Source organism: Acartia tonsa, chromosome 13 (assembly GCF_053477335.1).
Source record: "Acartia tonsa isolate MP-2025a chromosome 13, ASM5347733v1, whole genome shotgun sequence".
Lineage (NCBI taxonomy): Eukaryota > Metazoa > Arthropoda > Copepoda > Calanoida > Acartiidae > Acartia > Acartia tonsa.
In genome coordinates this window covers 4,980,246-5,007,866 of record NC_137272.1, presented here as the reverse complement: position 1 = coordinate 5,007,866, position 27,621 = coordinate 4,980,246, and the positions used below count along the sequence as shown (strand labels likewise).

At 32.6% G+C, this 27,621-nt stretch overlaps 3 protein-coding genes across 5 annotated transcripts in view; 2 read left to right on the top strand and 1 right to left on the bottom strand.

The window, feature by feature from the left end:
* Positions 1–73: 73 nt before the first annotated feature.
* LOC145304030 (uncharacterized) lies at positions 74–25,784 on the bottom strand. The gene is made up of 7 exons (XM_080145790.1): positions 25,473–25,784; positions 24,368–24,439; positions 23,284–23,377; positions 17,724–17,913; positions 6,674–6,846; positions 1,613–1,681; positions 74–1,183 (listed from the first exon to the last, which is right to left on the bottom strand). The coding sequence occupies exons 1-7, from the start codon at positions 25,526–25,528 to the stop codon at positions 797–799; spliced, it is 1,041 nt and encodes a 346-aa protein (XP_080001916.1). The 5' UTR covers positions 25,529–25,784; the 3' UTR covers positions 74–796.
* The window catches only part of Bin1 (histone deacetylase complex subunit SAP18), an 85,704-nt gene continuing 83,002 nt past the window's right edge, over positions 24,920–27,621 (top strand). For all 3 annotated transcript variants that reach the window (XR_013873949.1, XM_080145796.1, XM_080145795.1), the window contains exon 1: positions 24,920–24,953. The gene's annotated coding sequence lies outside the window, so the exon portion shown is untranslated. The remainder of the gene's footprint in view (positions 24,954–27,621) is intronic.
* The window catches only part of LOC145304028 (uncharacterized), a 105,021-nt gene continuing 102,326 nt past the window's right edge, over positions 24,927–27,621 (top strand). Inside the window, exon 1 of the mRNA XM_080145787.1 lies at positions 24,927–24,954. The gene's annotated coding sequence lies outside the window, so the exon portion shown is untranslated. The remainder of the gene's footprint in view (positions 24,955–27,621) is intronic.

Sequence of the window (27,621 nt, the reverse complement as noted above, 5' to 3'; positions counted from 1 at the left end):
GGTAATTGACGTTTGAACGTTTAATAATACATTAGTTATAGAGTAGATGCGCTACTAATAGAATGACAAAATGATATTAATCATCTATTTAGAAATAGGAAAAATCGTACAAGAAAAATAAATAGAACAGCAATAATTATTTTAATAATAATAATTAATAATAATGTTAAAATAGGAAGCAGCTTGTAGTGCCTACTAAAAATTTCGTCATACAGTGCAAATGACCAATGATAGGCCAGTATACATTTTACCATTAGTCAATTACAATGCATTCTGGCCTATCATTGGTCATTTGTATTTTATGACGTCATTTTTTTGGCTCTAGAAGCTGCTTCTTAAAATAGAGAAAAGGGAAAAGCAAAATTGTATTTAAAATTTTGTAGTAATATTATAAATTTTAAATAGAAAAATAATGTCCATAAAAAGTGAAGAATTATTGAGCAACTAACATATTTAGTACTAGCTGATACGCCCCTAGAGGCTTCTAGTGGCCCTTAAGGAGGGAGGGGAAATAGACCCATCAAACTTTTAATTTTAGTTTTAAAAAGAAATGGTAAAACAAGGGAGGGTGTTAGTACCTTCCCCAAAAATAGTTACAAAAAAACTGTCCTTGGACCTATAAGAAGCCTCATTGTAAAGGAGACAAACGGACAAATTAAAAGTCATAGAGAAACTTCACTTTTTACAGTAGATAAAAATATACAAATCTGTAGTTTTGCTTTTTTCCCTTCTCTCATAAGATTAAAATTAATAAGTTTTTAAAAATAATATAATTATAATAATAATAAACAAATAATTAGTTTGAGTGGGAAAACTGTGAAGGCGGGGAGGCGGAACGGTCCATTAACCGTGGCGGCGAATTCGCCGCGGCGGACGGATGGTGAAGGCCGGGCAGCATGCCTTGCTGAAACAACAGTGAGGCAAGGCTGCCGGCAGGTCCGTGAGGCGAGGGTAGACCGCCGCTGGCGGCAGCCACCAAAAACGGGAAGGATGAAGGGTGGGGCGGGTAGTAGAAGTCGGCGGGACTCGAGTGGCCGGGATGAAGGACGGGCGGCCGGAAGTTGCAGGGGCCCAAACCGCCGGCCGACGGGCCGGGCGGGCTGACGAGGTTGCCGCAGTTGACGTCTAGGCCGGGGTTCTGCTTCTTCCATTTGGTTCGGCGGTTCTGGAACCAAATTTTTACCTAAAATTTAAAATACTAATTTACATGTAAATTTATATAAGGTATTACAATGATTTTTTTGTAGCCAAAGATCTTGAAACTGCATGTCCGAATCAGTTGGACTTTTCAGAGTAGCTTTATAAATGTTTAGGCTATTTTTATGATCTTATTCGCCCTGACCCTCCAATAGAGGCTAGTAACTATTCCTATTATATAAAGCATTACGTTTTTTTTTGTCAGAGGCTACAGATCTTGAAAAGTGATGGTTGTATAAATGAGTATTATTTTTTAGGCCTTTTCCTTAAGTCTGCCTCCCCTAGAGGCAAGCATAAATACAAAGTAAGAAAAAAAATTGAATTAAGTCTTTTATTCTTTTATCTATCTATCTATCTATCTATCTATCTATCTATCTATCTATCTATCTATCTATCTATCTTTCTATCTATTTACCTGAGTTTCTGTAAGGTTAAGGCTAAGAGCAAGGTTTAAGCGTTCACAAACTGATAGATAACGGGTGGTCTGAAAATAAAATAAATTTAATATATTTATAGAAAATTTAATGATATTTCTCGTTTCATCCAAAAGTTTTAATCTATTTATATGTATTCATTTTATCGTTCATTGTATTATCCCTTTAATATATAGTAATTTATTGGTTTAGAACATGGTAAAATACAAGATAACTAATTTGTGCTTATTAGACTTTATAGTAGCATTTGACTGATAGAATTTGTTTTTTCACTAAATACAGGGTAGGGGTTAAACTTAAATAAATATTATCTGGAACTGGAAAAAAAACCACTGATGAATGTCAGATCCACCCCACCCCCCATTCAGCCATGCCAATTTTTCACGTTTTGCCTCCCATTAATTGTTGGATTGGGTTATAAGTTTATTTCAGATTCAAACAACCGAAATTAAAGAGAGATAGAGAGGACAATGGCTTTTTATTACACTAGTCTCAATAAAAATAATAACGCTTTTTTATTCGATGGCACAACTTGGAGGACTTTAGGAAATTTTGATTCATTGAGTAGAGTGTTTAAACGTTTCTACGACTAGTTTAAATCTACAGAAGGGGTAACTTTGTGTATCATCATTGGGGATGTGAATTAATTCATCGGCCATTGTCCTATCCCTAAATTTGCTTCACTTACAATTGTCCTTTATTTCTCTAAAACAGATAATCTTGTATATCTATGTATAACTTGTTATTGCTGCGCTACATATGGATATTATTGTGCTTGTGTCTAACATTTTCCCTCCCTTTTTAAAAGCGAAGCTTTTCTATAATTAGGGTAGGTCCGTCAGTCCGGTAACGGTTACCTCTTTTCGTTAATTCAAACAGGTTAGAATTGTCCTATCGATTTACAACTTTGCATGATGATTCCTATAACAGTACGACTTAGAAAACGCAACAACTTTATAATCGTTACCAAAAAGTACGTACATCCGTTTAACACATGCTGATTTTTTACTTTTTTAACAGCAAATTTTTACTTGAAATAATTAGGAAATTGAATTGATTTTTTGAATAATCTTTTTGGAAGTATCTCCTTAACATTATCCTTTATTTAAGCAGTTTTTCAACAAAATTACTTACAATTTTGTTTCGACTTTTATACATTTAAATTCTGATTTGTCAGTTCTGATTCTCTACTAGTGTTGATGTTTTTATTTTAGAGCTTTGCTTTCATGGACGTTGGCATCCTTGTTATTATATTTTTTGCTGAAATTTTGAAATGCTTAAACAAATACTGTATACTCGAATGTAATCCGTGTTTTCATAAAAGATTTAAACATAATTAAATTATACTTATATACGGCTAAAGTTAATCCTCAGTTATTTAACCCTTTGCAGTGAATTTTAAAGTTTGAAATATTTCAAGCAGAGAGCTACAATATTATTTTAAAAGTCTCAGTGTCTGTGTTTTTTTTGTAAAATGATTTTTAGCTCCTACTCAAATAGACATCTGATTTATTTTTATAGATATTTTTCTACTGACAAAAGAGCATCTAATTTAAATCTCAAGTTAGTTTGTTTGATCTTCTCAATAAATTACTAAATAATAAAAAGGTAGCAGGACAAAGTAACTCAAAAATCATCCATGTGACGTCATAAAAATGGGTTTTCCTTCCCATTTTTCTCTCTCATCTCTCTCATTTTTATGACGTCACGTGGCAACAATATTTTTTTTATTTCTTTGACTACAAACCCACAAAAATGAAAAAATAGGATATTTTGTTATTAATCTGATTTTTCCCCAATTGTATGAATTGAAAAAGCACTACAATTTGAGGCAAAGCCCTTAGAGGATATTTTCAAAGCCACCAGCTATATACAAATGGACTGACATTGGTTAAACTTGGAGTACCATCGCTGAAACAAATTAGGAACAGCAATGATGGGTTGAAGGTCCCTAGAGAATTCTCTTTTACAATTCAGAATATTATTCTTATACTATTGATCTAATAAATTAAACAAGAATGACAACATCCATGAGTTGATAATAGAAAACATGTTTGAATGAAAAATTATATAGTAATTTTTTTCATTGCAGTCTTGAATGATCAGACAGGCGGACAGACAAAGTTATCTACTGTATAAAGGATGATAACATTCATAATTGAGAATCTTTATATTCTAAGATATTTCAGACATCTATCACTTATATATATCTACTGAACAGTCTCTCACAGACGTACAGACATTTGGATACATTGATTTATAGAGTAGCTACGCTACTAAAAATATACTGTATTACACCAGGGATCTAAAAGGATAAGAAAATGGACGACTAATTCATGTACATCCACAATGTTAATACACAAAATTATCCCTTCTGTAGCTTACAATTAGTGGTAGAAACGTTTGGACACACAACTCAAACCAACCATTTAAAATGCATTAAAATTCCCCAAAGTTGTTAAGCTAACGAATAAGAAAACGTTATTACAAAACTTTGGGGACTAGTGTAATAAACAGCCCATTGTCCCCTCTCTAACAGCTGTATTACACTACTTAAAAATGAAATTTAAACTTAAATATGTGCTATTAAACGCTTGATTAGTACCCATATATTTCTACTTAAATTATTTAATTACAAGTTCTAACTAAGCGTAGAGGCTACAAATTTAAAATAAGATAAGAGTTTTTCCATCACGGCTTCGATTCTTTTCCGCTAAATACAAACCGGTTTTGAGCTATACTGAAAATAATATGTATTGTATTATAGACAACAAAAAAGAAAATATTTTTTCCTTTCTAGAACTGTCTAGGGGGTGTATAGTAACACCCTAAAACTTTAAAACCCCTCATTTAACCCCCACCCCTAAAATTAAAAAAAAAAACATATAAGATTTTCTCCCTCAAACCTTTGAAACCCCTCAATCCCCCCCCCCCTCTATAAAAAAAAAGCTTGGACGTCGTTGAATAGGTTTATAATTGTCATTGAAATATTTTGCCCCTAGAAAAAAAAACATAATATATATTATATTTAGACAAAATATATTGTTTGTAAAAAACCTAAATAATCCGGAGATTTATACCATTATAGTGTTAAAGATACTTATCCTAATTCCTTATTAGGTTAGGCCAGGGATAAGGGGTTGACACAATGGATAATTAATTCAATTTAAAATATCTTTATATAATATATGACATCTTTTAAAGAATATAGAACAGTAAATAGTAATTCATTTTACGAAAAATATTTCAAATAATCAAATAATTGTCAGATAGATAGAAAGGCATACACTGAGACGGACAAACAGACAGACACACAAAAATTGTGTTTTTTTTTTACCAGAGATCTAAAGGAATAAGACAATGGCCGATAGATTAATGTCCCCAATGATAATTAACAATATTAACCTTTCAGTAGATTGATATTAGTGGTTTAAACGTTTGAACACTCAACTTATAAATCAATTATTCAAAATTCACTAAAGTACCCAAAAATTGTTAAGCCATCGAATAAGAAAAAGTTATTATAAAGCGTTGGGAACTTTGCGCTATTCAAAATAACCAAAAATTTAATTTTATCCCATTGTCTTTTCCCTCTATTTCTGTGATAGCAGAAAAAACAATACAGGGGCTAATAACAGCAGTATAAATTTTAAAAATTCATGAAAATATAAATCAACTCTAATACTGAATTAAAAGACATAATTTCTAAGATAATTATGATTTTAAGTTCTCAGTTTAAATGAAGATGTAGTATAAATTAGATTACCTTTAAATTAGGCTGTCCAAACATAGATACAAATTTTTATTTTAGCTAATTTCTAATCTAGTAAAACACCTTGTGCCGACTTTCAATTGGTCTTTGAAAATCAACCAATTGCGTCGGGAATATTAACACAGCCAAGTCGCTACAAAAGAGCAGAAAGCAATTTGCTAGCAGACGAAAAAGGTCTCCTACTGATTCATTATTATACTTGTTTACAGTGATTTATCATAAACTAGATTTTACCCCTAGATTTTAAGGGCTCTGCATTCAAAGGGGTAAGTTGGAGGCAGAAAACAGCCTAAACCCATCTTAATGCTTAATCTAAAAATAAAATGGCCTAAAACCATCCTGGGACGTATGTTTCAGGTTCCTGAAAAATCAGATCAGAAGCTATTGAAATCTATTGGGGGGTGTTGATATCCCCCACACCCTTAATCAGACAACATTGTCATAATTGTTGTATTTATTTTGGCTGGTTTGAACTAACACCAACATAAATTGATATGGAATGGGATCTAGTAAAGTAATGGTTTATCTTCCCCTCCCCCCAACCTCCGAGAGGTACCCCCTCCCCCCCAACCCCTCTGAGAGATGCTATTGAGAGGCAACGGAGTGTTAAATTAATCCAATACTAAACTCTACTACGAAGTAATGGAGTGAGTGAACATATCTATCTATCTATCCAGATATTTAATTTGATATCTATATATGTATATCCAAATATTTAATTTGGTATCTATCTATCCAGATACTTAACTTGGTGTCAATCTATCCTAATTTGATAACTATATAATATTTAATTTGGTATCTATCTATCTAGATATCTAATTTGATATATTATATATCCAAAATTGTAATTTGATATCTATCTATCTAGATATTCAATTTAATATCTATCTATCTGGATATTTAATTTAGTTGTTATCTATCTATATATCTTGATATTTTATTATTTAATTTGGTATCTATAGCTAGATATTTAATTTGGTACCTATGTATCCAGAGATATTTAATTTGATATCCATCTTTCTAGATATCTAATTTGATATTTATCTATCTAGATACTTATTTTAATATATATGCCTAGATATCTAAATTTCTACCTACATATCTATTAAGTTATAGACATATCCTTTTATATCAAATTAACTATAGAATAAATCACTCTTTATTTTTTTATTTGCGTATCCGCAGTTAACTGTCAATGTGTGACTCAGTGAAAAAAGAAGACTAATCAACAACCCTTTCGCCTTCAATTTTGATTATTCTATAAACTCACCTTAAATTTATTTTCCAGGCTAACAAGTTGTTCGTACGTGAAGGCGGTCCGCGCTCGCCGCGGTTTCCCGCCTTTCCGCTCCTCCCGCTTCTTTCTGCCGCCCTCCTCACCCTCTTTCCCGCCGTCTTCACATTCATCTTTGATTGAGTCGTCATCATCTGCTATAGAGTTGTCTGAAAAATTATAAATCTTATAAAAAAAGTAACAGGATGTTTGTCTGGTTGTCCAGAGAGAGAGGGAACAATGGGCTGTTTGTTACACTAGCCCCCAAATTCATATAATAATAATAATTATTCGTTGGTTTTACTTCTGTTTGGTTGGTAAATTATGTTGAGTGTTAGTGTTTAAACGTTTCAACCAATAATTTGAGTATACATAAGGGGTAATTTTGTTTATTGTCATTGCGGATGTACATCAATTTATCAGCTATTGTCTTATCCCTTACGATCCCTTGTTGTCTGTGTGTACCGAAAGATCTCGCTAACCGCTGGAGAGAAATGGTTTTACTTTACAGTGAGGCTTCTTAAAGGTTTATATATTTTTTTTGGGTAGATTCCACCTTAGATTTTTTGGGGGGAGGATGGGGGTGTCCCACCCTCCAACAAAATAGCTTGAATATTATATTCCCTGTAGAGTAGAGACTAATCGGTTCAGCGGTTTCAGAGATCTTAAGCTTCAGACAGACATCATTCTACTTTTTATTATATATTAATAGAAAATATTTATGAAATCTATGAGCCTTAAAGGTGTCATATTGAAGGGTCAAACAAGGTTAACTCATCAACAACTATGTAGTTTAAAGTTAAAAGGACAACACAAATTTTCTTTTTAAGTCGAGTTTTTGTAAAAAGATTCCTATGGCGATTGGGGACTATATCAGGGATCTTAGGGGATACACAATGGCCGATAAATTGATGTATATCCTCCAATGATGATACACAAAATGACCCCTGTCATGTAGAGTAAAATTAGTAGTTGCCCCCCCCTCTCTTTCTCTGTCATTATATTCTGTCAAGCGAAGTTCTGTAAAATCAAGGCTTTTAAGTAATATATACATGTATATTGTATATGGAATTTTTTATTAGACTTTTATATAGGTTTAATTTTTGGTAGGTATTTTCAATAAACCACTATATGTGAAACATTAGTTTTAAATCTTGATAATCTGTCAGCAAGGTATAACGGAGTAACAAACGGACATATACAAAGTTTTAAAGAATCTACCAGGAAGGGAGAAGACATTTGCTGTTTATTACATTAGTCTCCAAAGTTTTATAATAACGTTTTCTTATTCAATGGCATAATGATTTTGGAAAACTTTTATTGAATTTTGATTGGTTTGTTCATTAAGTTTAGAATCCAAATGTTTCAACCAGTAATTGTAATCTATAAGATGGGTAATTTGTTTATTATCATTGGGGATGTACATTAACATTGTACATCCATTTAGCAGCCATTGTCTTATCACTTTAGAAGTTTAGATACCTGCGAATCTATGCATTTACAAATAAGGGTAAATATACTAGTTTCCTTTGACTGAATCTTAATGATAAGTCTCCTTTATTGTGACAGGAAATTAGAGTTCAATTTTGTACAGTATATATTCTGTACATATGGGTTTTCTCAGGGATATAAAGGGATAAGAAAATGGCCGATTTATCGATGCACATCCCCAATGATGATACACAAAATTATCACTTGTAGATTACAATTAGTGGTTAAAACGTTTGGATACTCCAAGTTACAAGGTTGTTAAGCTAACGAATAAGAAAACGTTCTAATAAAACTTTGCAGACTAGTGTAATAAACAGCTCATTGCCCCCCTCCTCTCTCTCTCTGATTATAGTGGTTATATGCCATTGTACTTTTAAACCTTGCATATATTATTGTATTACTGGTTTATCTGTCACCCCATAGCTCCGTTATGTCTAGCGAACGTTTACGGATCCTTTTTGTTCGGGAGGGGGGGGGGGGGGATTCCATAAATACACCGACAATATATATATTTCTTGACCTTTGACTTTTAACGATTTTAAGGGCTCCTTTAGGTCTAGTTATTACTTCATTGCAAGGAGGGAGGGGACATTGGATTTTAAATCATCCTGGTGTCCTTTCATGAATTAGATCAACAAAGTGAATGCGTACAGAGTGATAGGGGACATTGGACTGATTATTACACTAGTCCCCAAAGTTTTATAATAACTTTTTCTTAGTTGTTGGCTTAACAACATTGGGGACTTTTACTGAATTTTGATTGTTTTTTTATTAAATTGAGTGTTCAATCGTTTCAACCACTAATTTTGATCTACAGAATGGGAAATTTTGTGTGTCATAATTGGGGATGTGCATTAATTTATTTGGCCATTGTCTTATCTCTCTAGATCCCTGGAATGCCTACCTTAGGACTTACTAGACATTAAGGAGCCCTCTTTCCACACCCCCCCTCTACCTAACAGGGAAATAATTTACTAAATTACTATAATACTACTTGTTATTGATACCTTGTAAGTCAAGGGTCAGATAAAGTGACTGAAATATTTATAAAGGAATATATTATTATTTAAAACCAGGAATCTAAAGGGATAAAACAATGGCCGATAAATTGATGTGCACCCCAAATAATGATACACAAAATTACCCCTTTTGTAGATTACAACTATTTTTTGAAACATTTAGACACTTAACTTCATAAATTAAGTTCTTCATTGTGTAATAAAACTCTGTATTTAGTGTATACTTTTTCTTCGCTATCTCTCTCTCTTTCTCTCTCTCTCTTCACTCTCTTTACTCTCTATCTATCTTTCTTTTTTTCTCACTCAATCTCAAAAATAAAACTTTTTAAAATTGTTTTTTTGCTGTAATCGTCCATTTTTTTTACATAAAAATCCTTTCATAACTAAGCACAGAATCCCACAAAATGAAACTTTTATGACATGTAAAAATATTAAAATTATATATTTTATCTCAGAAATTGATACGCGAACAAATTAGGAATTTTTAAAATTTTATATTTTTACGTTTAAGCAAATTTAAGTCTAGAAAAAGTAAATTTTGTTCATAATTAGCGCAGCAGTAAAATTGATTTAATTTTCTTTGAATGAAATCAGGGAACTAAAGGGGTAAGACAATGGAGATTAATTTATGTACATCCCCAATGATGATTACCCCTTCTGTAGATTATAATTATTGGTTAAAAAGTTGAGCACTCAACTTCATGAACCAACCAATGAAAATTTATTAAAGTCCCTAAAGTTGTTAAACCAACGAATAAGATAACGTTATTATAAAACTTTGGGGACTAGTAAAATAAAAAGCCCAATGTCCCCTACCTCCCTGCTTTGTAATATTTCTCTTGCTATTTTCAAAATAATTTTTTTTGCTGCATTTTAAATTGTTAAAAATTTCTTCAAACTTGGGTTTTGTAGGAGGGTAAAAGGGGGTATAGATAAGAAAGCTATTGGGGAAATTGGTTCATTAATTTTTTAGGGGGGTCATGCATGAGAATTGGGGGGGGGGGGGCCGGAAATATCATTTCTCAAAAATTAGGTAATTAAGACATTTTTCTCATGGATAGTAGTTCATCCAGGAATCTAAATGGATAAGATAATGCCTGACAAATGATGATACACAAAATTACCCCGTCTGTAGATAACAATTGGTAGTTAAAAAGTTTGAACCTAAGATTAATGAACCAACCAATCAAATTTAATAAATGTCCCCAAAGTTGTTAATCCAACGACTTAGAAAACGTTATTATAGAACTCTTAGGAGTGTAAGTGTAATAAACAGCTTAATGTCCCCTTCCTGCCTGCGGTCATTTATGATAAAATATCAGGAATAATTGGATACTCTATCTAATTGTTCTTACAATTTAAGACCTCACTCACTATTAGTTTAGAACTTTAGACAGACAGACGTATAAACATCGTTATACTTTTTACTATAAAAAACAGATGTACGTGTTGAAAGATCCTTATTATAGAGTATCTGTGCTAAAAACAAACAAGCATGACAACATCCATAAGAAGCAAGGCACAACAAAAATATGGATGTCCAAACGGACAAAGAGAGTAAAATAGAAAATGTATTTTATGGTATGACCTACAGACTAATGGACTCGGTAAATTGAATACTAAAGTAACAGGACATAGTGTCTAAAAAAATCAGCCATATGACGTCATAAAATTGAGGGATTATCCATCTCTTTTTTAGGGCTTTTCTTTCCCACTTCTCCTCTCATCTCCTTCATTTTTATGACGTCACATGGCTGATTTTGAAACACTTTGGCAATTTACAATACTGAATAATCTTTGGTAAGAGGTATTTTCACAAAAAAGATCATCGGGAATAGTCCCTTTCGTGGCAACGCCCCTTAATTGGCGATTCTTCGTACTTTTCAAATGGATTTGATAGGTTATTTTAGGTTAAGTTAGGCTATATTGGGTTAGGTGATTGCCCCACAGGGTTAGGCAATTGGTCCCGCAGGGTTAGAGCCCCCCGCAGGTGCTAGAAATAGGTGAAAAGCTACTGTGAAAAAAATGAAGAATCGCCCCTTAAGGAGCGTTGCCACGAAAGGGACTATACCCAAATCATCAGTCTATCTTAAATAGCAGACTAGAAGAAACCATTAGAGACGGACAGACAAAAGCGAATTATAGAGTAGCTTTCAAACAAAAAATGACATACTTTTAGTTTTTAATGACTATTATATAAGATCAAGTTAGAACAAAGGAATCTAGAATATCTGCGGATAAAAAGCTGATTAGCTGCATATGTTATCATACTATTCTAATTAGACTTTTTTAGTATTTTAATTAATTAAGAAGAAATATTAATCCCTCCTATGTAGAGGATAAGTATTCAATATCAGAAAGAGAGGGGACAATGGGATATTTATAAAACTAGTCCCTAAAGTTTTATAATAACGTTTTCTTATAATTGACTTAACAACTTTAGACAATTGTATTGAATCTTGATTCGTTGTTTTATTAAGTTGAGTGTTCAAACGCTTCAACCAATTGGTTTAATCTACAGAAGGGGTAATTTTGATTTTCATCATTGGGGATGAACATCAATTTAACGGTCATTGCCTAATCCCTTTAGATCCCTGATCTAGTATACTGGAGAAGCAAAATTTGAGTGTGTATGAATTTTGAAATCTCGGGAACTGCTCAATCGATATAACTATAAGGTAAGGAAGCTGAGCTTTTTGCAGGTTTCAAAGTATTTTGACAGGTAAAGATAAAGATAGATAGATAGGTAGATAGTGAAAAAGAGACACAGAGAGAGGGGGTTGGGGGGGGGGGGGAGAGGACAAGAGTGAGAGAAAAAGAGAATCAATTATAACAAAACACTCTAATATAATACATTTATTGTATAAACACACTAATTTATACCTTTATTGTCTTAAGCCTCTACTCTAATTACTCTATTGTGCATATAACTGTGTTTAGAGCTCATATTTCCCCAGTGTCTAATATTCCTTAATTGCCCTCTGCCGCCAAAATTTGCGCAATTTTTTTCACGCCATTTTCAAAGCTATCTTTTTTTTCTTCAAAAGAACAATATTTGTATACTAAAAACCTTTATCGATCGGATCATGTTACTTGTCGATGCAGCGCTGCACTTACAAGTAACATGTTTATAAGAGCTGCATCTACAAGTAACATGATAAAGGGAGATAAAAAAAAAGGAGATGCGCAGACAATGTTAGTTATATTTTTATTGAAAATAAGCTTTTTAGTCATTTCTAAAGAACTTCAAAACCCCAAACAACTTCCTTCATCTTGAAGCAATGAGAGGTTGTCAGAGAACCTTCTTACAAAGTTATTTGGATGAATACATGTGGAGGGATCGCTATAATGATAATGCATTTTACAATTTGTGCAACCAGATTGCTATTCAATATCATGTTTAATTATTTAATAATGTTTTTGCATATATTCAAAACCATTACTAATAAATGTTGAGCTAACGAATTAATCTTAATTGTTTCTATTTATAATCATATTAGTATCTCTATAGGGAATGGAGGGGGGATATTGCTGCACTAACAAGTAACATGTATGAGTTTGCTGCATCGTCAAGTAACATGTGATAAGCGCTGCATCGACAAGTAACATGATCCTATCGATCTTCTGCTTTATTCATAAAGCTTATTATCGGTCAAGGGTGTATTATATATTAAATTTTGAGTAAAAGTTAGCTTTAAAAAATAGCAAAAAAATCAAGCTTTTTTTTCTAAAATTTGCCGCCACCAGAGAAGGCAATTTGCCGCCAATAAACTGAGAGTAATGTGTGCGCGGAATTTCAACCAATCAGAGATGAGCATCTGAGATAGGATATTAAGAGAGAGACAGAGGGGAAAACTGAACTGAGAAAGAGGGAGAGGAAAGAGAGAGAAAGAGAGAGAGAGAGAGGAAGTATAGGTAAGAGCAAAAACTTAAAATTTAACAGGATTGTCCGATTTTAAACTTTTGTTTTGTCAAAATTTGAAATAAAATATTAATACCAAGTAAAAAAATTATTCAAAAAGCTCCTAGGCTTCATCATCGAAATTGGGATATTCACATGAAATATTTTATTTCCCTCTTAAATAGCGTAATACCTTCCCAGGACTAATACTTAAACTTTCTGAATATTTAAAAGAGAAATCTTACTAGAAGTTTAGAAGATCTTTACTTCATTACAAATGGGACAATGGAAAATGTCATGTGTGACGTCATAAAAATATTCTAATATCCAACTTCTTTTTTGGGTTTTTCCTTTCCCGCTTCTCCTTTCATCCTTCCTTTTAGACTTATTTTTATGACATCACAAATGACACTTTTCGCTGTTCCTTTACAAATACGACCAACTAATGTACACATGTATTATGTGAAAATTTTATAATGGATTTTGATTAAAGATTATGTTAATTATACAGATTTGAAATGTATTAATAAATAATAAATGTAAAAAGAACTAATCCCCTCTTTGCATAATCAAACTAGGAATAACAAAACAAGGGTTCTGTGGGGATTGAGGGATAGTTAGTCTTAATAACAATTATAATTATCTATCGTTAATTTTGTTGTATGATGGAAAACAATTTTCAATTCATATCAATGTCATTGTAGTGGGACAAGGTGTCTAAAAAATTATCCATCTCTTTTTAAGAGGTTTTCTTTCCCACTTCTCCTTTCATCTCCCTAATTTTTATGATGTCACATGGCTGATTTTTGAGACACTTTGTCCCGCTACTCATTGATCAATTTCCTACAAAGTAAATGAGAGTCTTTAGAAAAGTCCATAATCTAAAAGTAAACTATGATTTCTTCACCAAAATCATCTTTAAAGTTAGTTTTGATAATGAAATTGTTTATCATACTTGGGATTGGGATTTCCTATCCTTTACATGACATAATTTTGCCTGAAATAAGCATTAAAAATATGTTTTTTTTAATAAGATTGTTATAGGTTTTTTCATAAATGGGATTGCCTACAGAATTTGTAAGAAGCCATATCCATTATCCCTGTATGGTCTTTAAAAAACTTATTCCTATTTCATTCCCCATATAAGAATACACTTAAAGAAAATCAGAGCATGAATTGATTTTAAAAGTATTATTACGAATAAATTTTTCACAAGAAATTTACCTAAGATGAAAAATACAAATTTAACCAAATCATTTAATGAAATTTAAACTTTTGCTCTAACATCTATAATAAACCTAGAGGTCTTAAAGCTTTTGTAAATATATTTGTATGTTTTTTAAATTAAAAAGATAGAATGTGTTAGCCCAAATTGTGTTAAAATTGTGTCAAAAATTATAGAGGTTTTCTTTCCCACTTCTCCTCTCATCTCCCTCATTTTATTACATCGCATGGATCATTTTTGACACAATTTTAACACGATTTGGGCTTTGTCTATTTCTCTTTTGGTGGTTTTACCCTACTTTATTGTGGATACTACTATATGCTAAAGGCAAAGTCACTATTGAAGATATAAGAAATGAGATTTAAATTCATAGCACTCCTTATTTACAACTAGTGGCTACACCCCTAGAGGCCTCTAGTGGCACTTGAGGAGGGGAGAGTAGAACTTTTTTTTGAGTGGGGGAATTTTTTTCTAGGGGCGATTTCTCTTGGGAGGTTGGTGGTACCCTCCCCCAAAATGGTTATAACCTTCCCGGGACCTATGAGAAGCTACCCTGATAAGGAGAACCCGATCGGTTCAGCGGTTAGTGAGATCCTTCGGTACAAACACACAGACACACAAACACATAGACAAACAGACATCCTGTTACTTTAGTATAAGGATTACATAAAGTTTATTGAACTTTGTGCAATTATAACACTCTGAACGAGTAAATGAACAAAAAGAGAGAAAAATTTAGTCGGCCAGACCTTTTCTTTAAACACAGCAAATTTGGCAGAGAAAATTGTATGCATACTGCAAAAGAGAATTAGGCAAGATAGATAGATAGATAGATTGAAAGGAGATAGTTTGGAAAAAATTAGATGGATGATGCTAAAAAATGGAAAAAGTTTGGATGCATAAGTCAACCTATTTTTGAAGTAGATTTTTTTCTTCTTCTAAACGATAATGCATTTAAAGATTTTTTTTGTGAGCTGACGAGCCTTAACAAAAATGCAAGCGGGGATATGACAAGAATATCTACAACTTCTCAAAATTTAGTAACATAGAGAAAAAAAAGATGCGCATTCTCGTATTTTTCCTTATCCATTTATCTACCCACTTAAAAGTTTAAATTCAAGGTGTTTCTATAACAAATCTGAAAAGAATAAAATCCTTGAAAGCCTTATAAATACGTGAAATTAATTGTAATTAAATGATTTGAAGTGCAATGAACACCAGTGATAAAAAATTTGGTATTTTCATTAGTAACATAAAGTCAGTAGCCTTTTTTTCGATTTACTAACAACTTAAGTTTTAACCATGGATCTAAAGTAGAAAATACAATGGCCCAAAAATTGATGTACATAAACCCATGATGATACACACAATTACCACATAGTTGTTAGGCCAACGAATAAGAAAACGTTATAAAAAAACTTTGGGGACTAGTGAAAAAAAAGTCCAATGTCCCCAACTTCCCTATTTTTTTTATTAAACTTTATTCAAACTGAATCATATCATGTTCGACTCTAACTGTAGAAAAAGCTATGCTTTTGAAGAAGATAATTTTACTGTTCATTTTGAACACTCAACAGCTATCTTTTCCGGCTAATAGAAGCCTCAAGGTGTAGTTAGGAGGACATGAAATAGTCATTTGTTTCATTTCTCAAACAACAAGGACGACAACATTCATAAAAGCGAAGCTTAAAAATCTGAAATTGAAGTATAAGGATATGGGTGTCTTACATTCTAGAAGCTGCAAATAGTGCTTAATAAAAAATGACGTTCTTCAATACAAATGTCCAATGATAGGCCAGCATATTGGTCAATATAAATGTTTACTGGCCTATCATTGGTCATTTGTATGAAATGACGTCATTTTTATTAGGCACTATTTGCTGTTTCTGAATTCTAGTCAAAAATTATAAAAATGCAAAGCTTTCTTTTTCGTCTAAGGAATCCCTTTTTTAAAAAAAACAAATGAATATAACATATCTTTGGCAATGATTTTGCGTTTCATGTTATTTCTAATTGATGGCAGAATCCACTTTTAATTTATAAATCTTAATATGCTAAGAGCTAACCGTTGGAGACGGAAGGACACACCGACATTCAAAGTAGAAAAGCTTTACTTTTAGAAATCACCAATTCTATCTTTAAGGTGATTGCGCAAGGGTAAAACAAGGATGAAAAGTTCATTTAGTGTCACAACTATCTTAAATAAAAATAAAATTGTATTTATATTATTAGGATGTATTTTTAAAAGCGAAGCTTTTCTATAACTAGGTTCGGTACGTCAGTCCGTCCGTTGCGGTTATCTCTTTTCGTTAACTTAGAAATGTTAGAATTGTCCCGACTTTGCATGATGATTCCTTCAACAATTAGGTACGATTTAGAAAGCGTTGGAACTCTATAATTGTTACCAGAAAGTCCGCTATTTAAAACATGTTGATTTTTCAACTGTTTTGACCACATTTTTTGTATGATATGTTTTTTTTGTTAATAATGATTCCTAGGACAACAAAGTACAACATTATAAACTTAATTGATTGTCGTTTTTAGCAAGACAAACAGATAATTCAAACTATACAGTAGCTACGCTATAGAAAGAAATATATAGTTAGTGGACAACAAATTACTAAAGTTAATTTCAAATGTTTACAGCTGTTACAGACAAATTGAATCTTTAAATGAATTGTTTCTCAAAATATGTTCATTTAAAAAGCATTTACTAATACGGCTAGGTACATAAATGAATTACTGTATTTTAGTAAAGTATTATTAAAAGCAAAGACTTTAAAACAAAGCAAACATCAAAACACCTCATAATAACTTTAGATTAAATCTAATTGTAAAATTCATAATTAAATTCCTATATTTTGATTTATTAATTCTGTAGAGATCTTTATTCTAAAATTGTATTATCATAAAACTTTGTTCACTTTTTATACCATTAAAGAGTGAATCATGCGTTAAAAGTTTTTTTTTACAACGTTAGTTTTGTGAATTGACGTTACAAGATAAAAGTTCAATATCTGTCCCAATTCACAGAAATCCAACTATGTATCTAACTGTAAGAGTAGTCGTCACAAATTTGAGTATAATAGGGCATAGCAAAGAAGTTATTGTTACACAAAAATTTGAGAATAATGGAGCAGCAGATTTTGTTTCAAATTAATGTTTTAGGCACAATCAAACACTTTTCTAAGGTCTAACCAACATAAATGTATAATTTTTAAATGTAAGATTTGTCATGTCTTATTTCTCACATCGTATTATAAACATTTAAAACCAGATTTGTTAGCCCTGAAATGCTGAAGGCAAGGACTAACAAAACTGGTTTAAATATCAAAATTGTACATTTTTATATCCGTAGAAAACTGGATATAATACGATGCTTCACATAATTTCACTATAAACTTATTATACCTTCATCCTCGTCGTCTAAGTCATCATCCTCAAGCTTGCAGAACCTGCCGGGTGCCAGGATATTCTCCACGGAGAAAGGGAGGTTTCTGTTGCGCGTCTGATCTCTCCAGTCTGATGGGCTCAGCCCTCCCCCACCCTCGCCCTCCTTGTTCCGGTGGTGCTCCTCTTGTAACTGGTGGTGTAATAAGGCCTACAATATTTATGATATAAATATATAAAAAAAAAATTATGCTTTTTTTCAAAAGACCTCGCGAGCACAGTAAACCCTCCCTCCCACATATTAAAAAATAGATTAAAAACAAGGGGAGCAATATAACCTAACTTAACCTATATTAAGGTAAAACACTTACAAACAAAAACTGCCCCTCTCTTAATTATAATTCAATTTTTAAAAAATGCTCAAATGGATTGGTTTATGTGTTTGCTTGGCACTCTAAGGGAAACTGCCAAAAATATTTTGCTTTTATGGGTAAAAGGTCAACCTTTCTCTAAATTTTCTGCTTATCAAAGACTTTTTACGTGTTTTTTGTGCCTTATACTTCAATATAAATCCTTTATTACTCTGATTGATTAATACTTAAACAATTCTTAATTCCTTTAAACGGCATTCCATTAATGGAAAATTAATTTGGAATCTCTTTAAAATACTGTTTATACGAAACACAAAATGGTATTAGAATTTAAATACTGTTAATAAGCAGGTAGCTAAAGGGATAAGACAATGGCCGATAAATTTATGTACAGTTGATACATTAAATTACCCATTCTGTCTATTACAATTGATAATTGAAATATATAAACACTTAATTTAATGATTCAACCAAACATAATTCACAAAATTTTCCCAAAGTTGTTAATCCAACGAATAAAAAACGATATTTTACATTTTGGGGACTAGTGTAACTTGTTTTAAAGAAACTTACGGACTTTCTGGTACCAAATATTGAGTTGCTATGCTTTTAAATCGTATCTATCGGATCATCATGTCAAATTGCAATTCGGTAGGACAATTTTAAAATTATTTTCTACATAGCAGAAACACTTTTGAAGAGAGTTAAAAGTTTGAAAAGGTTCGTGTGCATCAATTTATATCATCGATTTAGGGTGGCCATTCACATTTGCAAAAATACAAAATCCTTATAATAAAGTAACAGGATGTTTGTCTGTTTGTTTGCTAACTGCTGAACCACCAAAGAGAAAGTGCCGCCAGAAAAAAATACACCCCACCAAATTTTTTTTAAAAATTTTATTTCAAATTAAAACTAAATATAGGGAGGGTTAGGTGGTTGATCCTAATTTAACTTCTCCCTTCCTCAAGTGCCCCTAGATATAGACGTATCCGCTAGTAGAATATAAAGTACTAGTTACAGAGACAAGCAACCTTTGCTTTAACTTTAAATGAATGTAAATTCCAAAATGATTATCTAAGAGCTATTTAGTTTTTTGGAGGGTTGAGATACGATACCTTTTAATATTTTAAAACCTTCCCTGAGCCTATAAAAAGTGTCTTTATAAAGGAGAACCATATCGGTTAAGCGGTTAGTGAATTCCTTCGCTACAAACAAAAAAGATTACTTGTTTATATAATAGGATGACAAATAAACAAAGAGGAAGGGGTAGTGTTATCTGTTGTAATATGTTATAATGATTTAATGATGTGATAATCACGGGATAAAACAATGGAAGATAAATTTATGTACAGGGTGGGGCAAATAAGACCGGACAAACTTTAAACGGCCATAGCACCAAAACTACTTGACCAATCATGACGTTTGACCACACTATAAAAAGCTTAGGTAATGACCTTTTAGCACAAAAAAATCTTTGGACGAAGATGGACGTGATCAACGAGCTGGCCGCGTATATGTTCAACAAGGCATATTCCAAATGCGCCGGTGGTTTAATCTGGATTCTTGACTAGGGCCCACTAAATCTGACCTCAGCCCATCTGTAGGTGAGGTAGAATTATGCAACTTGCTGGGGATACTGTTAGATACATAAGTAAGACACTAAAAAAGACTAGAGCTCTCTATCTGAAATGGCTTGGCCGTAGTACTCCAGCAAAGTGAAACGAGGCAGATTTTGAGATGTTAAAAACGCCACAAAACCGTGAAAATTCGTGAAAATTTATCGGTTCTTGACTTTAGGGACCCACATTGAACTTTAAAACTCACTTTAGACTATGGGTTGCGCTGACAACCATAGCTGAAACTTCATGCCATTTCTAAAAAGGTAAAGAACGTCGTTCTAGCTCAACTGTGGGCCAAATAAGAGCCTCTGTGTATAAGGGTAGCTTGAAAGTTGGGCGAATTTGGATCCTGCGGTTACTCACGTTCCTAAGGAAATGTGGCCTCCCAGCAGCCCGATCTTAATTCAATGGACTCTTGGGCCTGGGGCTTCTTTAAAGCATGCACCAATAGATGTGCCCATACCACAAAGACCTCCCTCATTGCCACTATCAAGGAGAACTACGCCAGCTTGGACAGGTATATTTTGACCTGGACCTGCCGGCGGTTGAAAAGGCGGGTAGAGGCGGTGATTAAGGATGGCGGCGTTCTTATTGAATAATCTAATAGTCATATACCTATTTTGCTTGCAAGTTTTTAAAATTCAATAAAATCTTTAAAATTGACGATTTTTTGTTCATTTGTTTAGAAGTTAGAATTTGTCCGGTCTTATTTGCCCCACCCTGTATATGCTTAATGATAATACACAAAACTACCCTTCTGTAGCTTACAGTTAGTGGTTGAAAAGTTTGGAACCTTAACTAAATGCAACAATAACAGGGAGGGGTAGTGTTATCTGTTGTAATAAGTTATGGTAATGATGATTTAAATATTGTGATAAAACACAGGGTCTTAAGGAATAAGACAAAAAAGGATAAATGATTTACATGCTCAATGATGAGCAACAACATTACCCCTTCTTTACAATAAACCTATTGTTTGAGAAGTTGATTCACATATTTTTGAAGTAACGCTTTCAGATGTCCCCTTCATCTTAATTTTGTTATCGCAGAATCTCTATATTTATAATATGGCCGTCCGTCCAACAATCCGCTAGGAGTAAGAAAATCCTCCCTAAAATTGAGTGCTGTTTAGCCTCGAAGGGTTAGAACCCTCAGAATAGGAAAAAAATTAACACATTCCCTAAATTCAAATTATCTTAAAAATAAAGCGATGGAAGTTATGGATCGATAGGCCCTTTGCACAATTCCAATACCTATCGTTTTAATAGCATTACATTTACTGGAAACTTCCTAAAATTTTCTTAATCATAACTGAAATTAAGTATATTATTCTTAATAACAATAAGCTACTCTATAATTTTGTCTGCATTTCTGAATAAACACCTATAGATTTTCCTATCTTAACCTCTACCAATGCGTTTAAAATCACCGGTTAAGTATTTAAAATAGTGTTTATACGTTCTCAAATATTTTTTAAAACTTTTTAAACAGCTAGGTGCGATTGTAATTAAGGGATAAATAAAGTACTTCTATCAGACAAAAGTATAAAAATATAAAGGATGATCAATGATCCCCAATGATGATACACAAAATTACCCATTCTGTATATTACAGTTAATGGTTGAAATGTTTAGACACTCATCCAAATGAATCCACCTATCAAAATTCAATAAAAGTCCCGAAGGTTGTTAAGCAAAAATTTAAAAAACCGTTATTATAAGACAAGTGTAATAAACAGCCCAATGTCCCCTCCCTCCCCTAAAAAATGCCCTAGTATTTTTTTGTTTAAAAACTATTGAAAAATTAAAAAGCAATTGGCTATTTTTGTATAACAACTGAAATGAAGGAATACTTTTAAACTACTTTAAAAGTTTTCGTTTTATTTTGCACACCCCTTCCTCTCTTCCCCTCTATCTCATTCTCTCTCTCTCTCTCTCTCTCTCTCTCTTTCTCTCTCTCTCTCTCTCTCTCTCTCTCTCTCTCTCTCTCTCTCTCTCTCTCTCTCTCTCTCTCTCTCTCTCTCTCTCTCTCTCTCTCTCTCTCTCTCTCTCTCTCTCTCTCTCTTTATTTTGAATGGATTTAATGCAGAATCAATTAGCGATCAATTGGAGAGTTTAGAAGGATAATTAATTTTTAAATAGCCTGGTCCTCAGGCAGGGAGGGGACAATGGGCTGTTTATTACACTAGTCCCCAAAGTTTTATAATAACGTTTTCTTATTCGTTGGCTTAACAATTTAGGGGACTTTCATTGAATTTTGTTTGGTTTGTTAATTAAGTTGAGTGTCCAAACGTTTCAACCACTAATTGTAATATACAGAAGGGATAATGTTGTGTATAATTATTGGGGATGTACATTAATTTATCGGGCATTGTCTTATCCCTTTAGATCCTTGCCTGGTCCTTATGAATTAAGAGTTGAGGTTAATAATAAATTAAAATGAACAATGATGACAACATCCATAAAAGCGAAGCACAGAAACGGTAGGACAAACGAACATTAACTTTTGTTGAGTGTTAGAACTGAATATACAAAATATGAAAATATGAAAATATAATGCTTGACAAAATTATACGTAAATTTGTTGCAAAACTTCTTAAATACAGAATTCTGTTTATTGACATACTGACATTTTTAATACTTGATTATAGAGATGCTTCACTCATAATATTGTACCTTATTGTAATAGGAATCAGTAATAAAAAAATCAGATCAATCGGATGATTTTATCACATAAAAAATTGTTATTAAAAAAGTAAAAAAATCAACATGTTTAAAATGGACGTACGGACATTCTGGTAACGATTATAGAGTTGCTATGCTTTCTAAATCGTACATGACTACCACAGGAATCACCATGCAAAGTTTGAAATCGATAGGACAATTCTAACATGCCTAAATTAATGCATAAAAGCTAACTATCTCGGACGGACGTACGGACGGACGGACCGACCCTAATTATAGAAAAGCTTCGCTTTTAAAAATACTCTTTAATAGGAGATTGACAAGCATTATAATTTCTACTTCTAATAAAGGTTATTTTAATTGTTTTGAAATAAATCTTAATATATCTATACTTTTTGGTAATTTTTTCGTGATTTTTAATTCTTTACACTTAATAAGTCTAAAATTAATTTAAATTAATATTAGAAAAAACCTTTTTTTTTAAATAGAAATAAAAATAGCCAAGAGTGAAAAACATTTATTTTGAGCAGGTAAATTTTTACTTCTATCAAATTTTAAAAAAAATAATTATTTACAGTTGACTAATACTATAAAACTGAGCCAGAACGTGCTTTATGTGATACTTTATTTTTTGGGGGGTTTCTAGCACAGTGTATCATGTTTTAATTAGTAGCCTAATGGTTTAAAATTTTAGTTTTTTGGGCTTAATTCCATGCATAAACTATTTCGTATCGAAGTTACGACAAAATTTTCCAAATATCAAATTAATAGGACAATAATATGTCCTAAAAATTGCTATAAAAAAGTTTTTAGAATGGAGTTTTAAATGGACTGAACGACTATGGAGCTACTAGTACAGCGATTCAAAACTTCTACCTAACTTCTACAGGAATCACCATAAACATACCTGATTAATAAGATTTTGGTGGTGGATTTGTTTTAAAAGTTCTGGGTGAAGGCTGGTTGTGTTGCAGTTAAAATCTCCATGGTACCTTCCCTCCCTAAATAGATAGATAGATATGGTTGTGTTGCAGGTAAAATCTCCATGGTACCTTCCCTCACTAGATAGACAGATATGGTTGTGTTGCAGTTAAAATCTCCATGGTACCTTCCCTCCCTAAATAGATAGATAGATATGGTTGTGTTGCAGGTAAAATCTCCATGGTACCTTCCCTACCTAGATAGACAGATATGGTTGTGTTGCAGTTAAAATCTCTATGGTACCTTCCGTCCCTAATTAGATAGATATGGTTGTGTTGCAGTTAAAATCTCCATGGTACCTTCCCTCCCTAGATAGATAGATAGATAGATAGATAGATAGATATGGTTGTGTTGCAGGTAAAATCTCCATGGTACCTTCCCTCCCTAGATAGATAGATATGGTTGTGTTGCAGTTAAAATCTCCATGGTACCTTCCCTCCCTAGATAGATAGATAGATAGATAGATAGATAGATATGGTTGTGTTGCAGGTAAAATCTCCATGGTACCTTCCCTCCCTAGATAGATAGATATGGTTGTGTTGCAGGTAAAATCTCCATGGTACCTTCCCTGCCTAGATAGATAGATAGATAGATAGATATGGTTGTGTTGCAGTTAAAATCTCCATGGTACCTTCCCTCCCTAGATAGATAGATAGATATGGTTGTGTTGTAGTTAAAATCGCTATCGTACCTTTCCTCCCTAGATAGATAGATAGACAGATATGGTTGTGTTGCAGTTAAAATCTCCATAGTACCTTCCCTCCCCAGATAGATAGATATGGTTGAGCCCAATATATAGACCAGATTACCAATGGCATTCCAGTATACATTTTCATTGACCACTGTTAGGCCAGTTTTACGTCATTTTTTATAGGCATCAAAATAAGCTTCTCTCTTTTTCGTATCAAGCCTAAGCTAGATAAACGAAATATTTAATGTCGGTCGTTGCATATAAATAAGACTTACGGACGCATGTAGGTAGAGAAGCGACGCAACTATACACTACTTACCCGGGTAATGGTTCGTCGTCTCGACTACTTGAATGTGGAGTTTTATCTATACTTGATACATCTAATTCATCACTAAAAATAGATAGATGCATAGTTAAATAGATTTGTAGAGAGATTAGAGTAAAAAATAGATAGAGGGGGAAGGACACTATGCCCACTTTCAATTGGGTCTTTAAAAATCAACCAATAGCGTCGAGAATATTAATACAGCCAAGTCGCTACAAAAGAGCAAAAAGAAATTTGCTAGCAGACGAAAAAGGTCCCCAATAGGGGGAATCCAAGTAGTTGTCTGGTTATACATCTATATTTATAGATTTATTGTAGAGAGGCTACTCAATAATTCTATAAAGTTTGAAATTTGTAATTGATCACTAACAAATATTTCTAATTGACCACAGATTCCAAAATAAATTTCTTAAATTTTTTTTTATTATTTAAAGCTATGAGGCGAAATTCGACAAAAAGGTTTAAGTTCGGGGTTTTCCAAGTAAAACTAATGAAACCTTAATACCTAGAAAACCTAGGAAACATTATAAACATTACAGTCTGACCAAGCTATATTTGCTTGATTCACTTCACTAAGAGATGCGATTGATAATTTTCTTTGAAATATATTTTGTTATGAAGCAGCAGTAGTTACCAATTGTTAGGGTTGAGATAGATTTATAACTATTAAAAGTGTTATAAGATTTGGCCCAATAATATATACAAAATCATGTCATTATTAATTCATTTTGATATGAGAATAATATTCAAAAAAAAGTATTTTTTTTATTTTTGATCAGATTCACAAAACTATTCATGTATATGAATTAAATAAAATGAAGAATTTCTTTTTTTTTAAAGTCAATATTTAATTTTAATATACTCTTTTGGATCATGGAAAGAAAACGAAGTAGTGGGTTTTGTCGTATTTTCACAGTAGCTTTTGATAGGTTATTTTAGGGTTAGGTTAGGTAAATGTAGATTGCCACGCAGGGTTAGGAAATTGGCCCCGCAGGATTAGGGCCCCTCGCAGGGGCAAGAAATAGGTAAAAAGCTAATCGGAAAATGCGTCGAAACCCGCTACTTTGTTTTCTTTCCATGATTGAATCTTTTTTTTTACCTACTGTCATGATGACTTTCTTCCTCTATGCTATCTACATTTATATTATCAGACATTTTAACTAACTTTTTTATATTTTTTTTTAACAATTTAAGTTCTTTTCACTATTTAATTATTTTATATTAACACTATTAATGTTTTATTATTAAGTTAATAACACTATAACATTATGATAATATAATAAAGATGTTTGCAGTATAAGAATCAAAGCTCAATTGCGGACTAATTATAAAAGAATAAAGTGAGTAACTTAACTATCTATCTATCTATCTATCAGCAGATATTTCACCCTAGGGATAATAAACTAAACTCTATTAAGAAAAGGAGGGGGGGGGGAGGAGGGGAACGGAGGTATAAAAACAAAGAGGGGAGGGGAGGGGGGGAGGGTTAAATGTATTTGTGTGTCGGAGTCATTCTCTTGGAGAAAGATATTTTCTTCTTTAAATCAGGGAGTAAGGGATAGGATATTTGTAATTTTATTTTATTTTATTTGGATGATTTTTTTATATTGGAATAGTTGAAAAATATAGTATTGATTTCATTAAAATTGTTAAAATTTACTCTCCCATCGAAGAGTTATATCAGGTCAATTTAGGTAAAGTAAACGATGGAAAAGCCCGTAGTGATAAGGGCTGCACAACTTGCAACGGCTAGAATTAATGGGAGAGGGTGTTTTGGTGGTCAACTATTTAAGTTTAAAAGGTCTATATTTGTTCATATTCAAATTTGCTTGAATAATTGTAAGGAAAAGCAGCTTATGGTGCCTAATAAAAAATAACGGCATACAATACAAATGACCAATGATAGGCCAGTAAACATTATTCAATTTTATTGTATACTGGCCTATCATTAATAATTTGTATTGTAAGACGTCATTTTATATTAGGCACTCTAAGCTGCTTCTTGTAAGGAGCCAAGCCAAACAAACAATTATTTTTCCCATCCCTTTTCCTATCCTTTATATCCCTGAGTTTTAAACTGTGTTTTGTAGTTTGGGGGTTTGTACACATACCAATATTGGGGTGATAGCACTTATATTACTTATATGCCGCCCACAGTAGGGTCATACAGCATAAAGTCATTTTTAAAATAATTTTTTACATTAGAAAATTTAAAAATGCAAATATTTATTAGTTAATAACTACTAATATTATTTCTTTAAAATGTGGCATTTCATAGTTTTCGAAATAATTATTTGAAAAATGTTGTATGACCCTACTAGCGCCAAACACACACGCACACAAATTGGGGAAATTAACTCCGGCGCCGCCACTTCTCTCGGAGCTGTTCATACAATAGTCCCCAAAGTTTTATAATAACGTTTTCTTATTTGTTGGGTTGAGAACCTTGCGGTATTTTATTGAATTTGAATTGTTGGTTTATTTAAATGAGTGTCCAATCGTTTCAACCACTAATTTTAATCTACAGAAAGGGTAATTTATCAGCGATTGTCTTATCCCTTTAGAATATAAAGAATGGCTTGTCCCAAAAAAAGACTTGCCATTATGGGTAATAAAAAATTGAATTAAATTTTCGGCTCACATGAAGGAGACTAGCACCGGTGCTAGTTTCCTTCATTCTACACCATTTGGTGCTAGGGTTCTTCATCCTTAATATTTACAAGATTTCTAATAGTGGGAGGGATTTTAGGTGTAAAAGGGCCGGGACATATTTTGTGTGAGAAAAGGGAGGAGCAATTTATGAATTACTAGCGGCTACGCCCCTAGAAGCCTCTAGGGGCACTGCACTGGTAGGAGAAGGAAAAGTCGACCTCATCCTATTTTAAATTTGAGTTTCCAAAGAGTTATAAAAATTATTTTTTTGGGGGAGAGGGGGGTTAAGACAAACTCTCAAAAATAGTTTAAAACCTTCCCAGGACCTATAAGAAGCTTCTCTGTAAAGGAGAAAAATATCGGTTCAGCGGTTAGCGAGATCCTTTGGGACAGACAAAAAACGCTTACTACTTTATATAATAGGATTAATACATAATACAATTAAGAAGGGTCAAAACATTAGGTGCTAGCTTTCTTCACTTTAAGACATTTGGTGCTAGCTTTCTTCATTCTTCGATTTTGGTGCTAGTCTCCTTCATGTGAGCCAAATTTTCTTATTTATTCAGTGTTGAGTTTATAAAGCATCATTTGATAAC

Coding starts and splice junctions, on each gene's coding strand:
- LOC145304030 (XM_080145790.1), bottom strand. CDS start 25,528: ATGTCTGATAATATAAATGTAGATAGCATAGAGGAAGAAAGTCATCAT. Junction 17,914..23,283: donor ACCAAAATCTTATTAATCAG/GTATGTTTATGG, acceptor TAAATATTGTAG/GCCTTATTACACCACCAGTT. Junction 1,184..1,612: donor TTAACCTTACAGAAACTCAG/GTAAATAGATAG, acceptor TTTAAATTTTAG/GTAAAAATTTGGTTCCAGAA.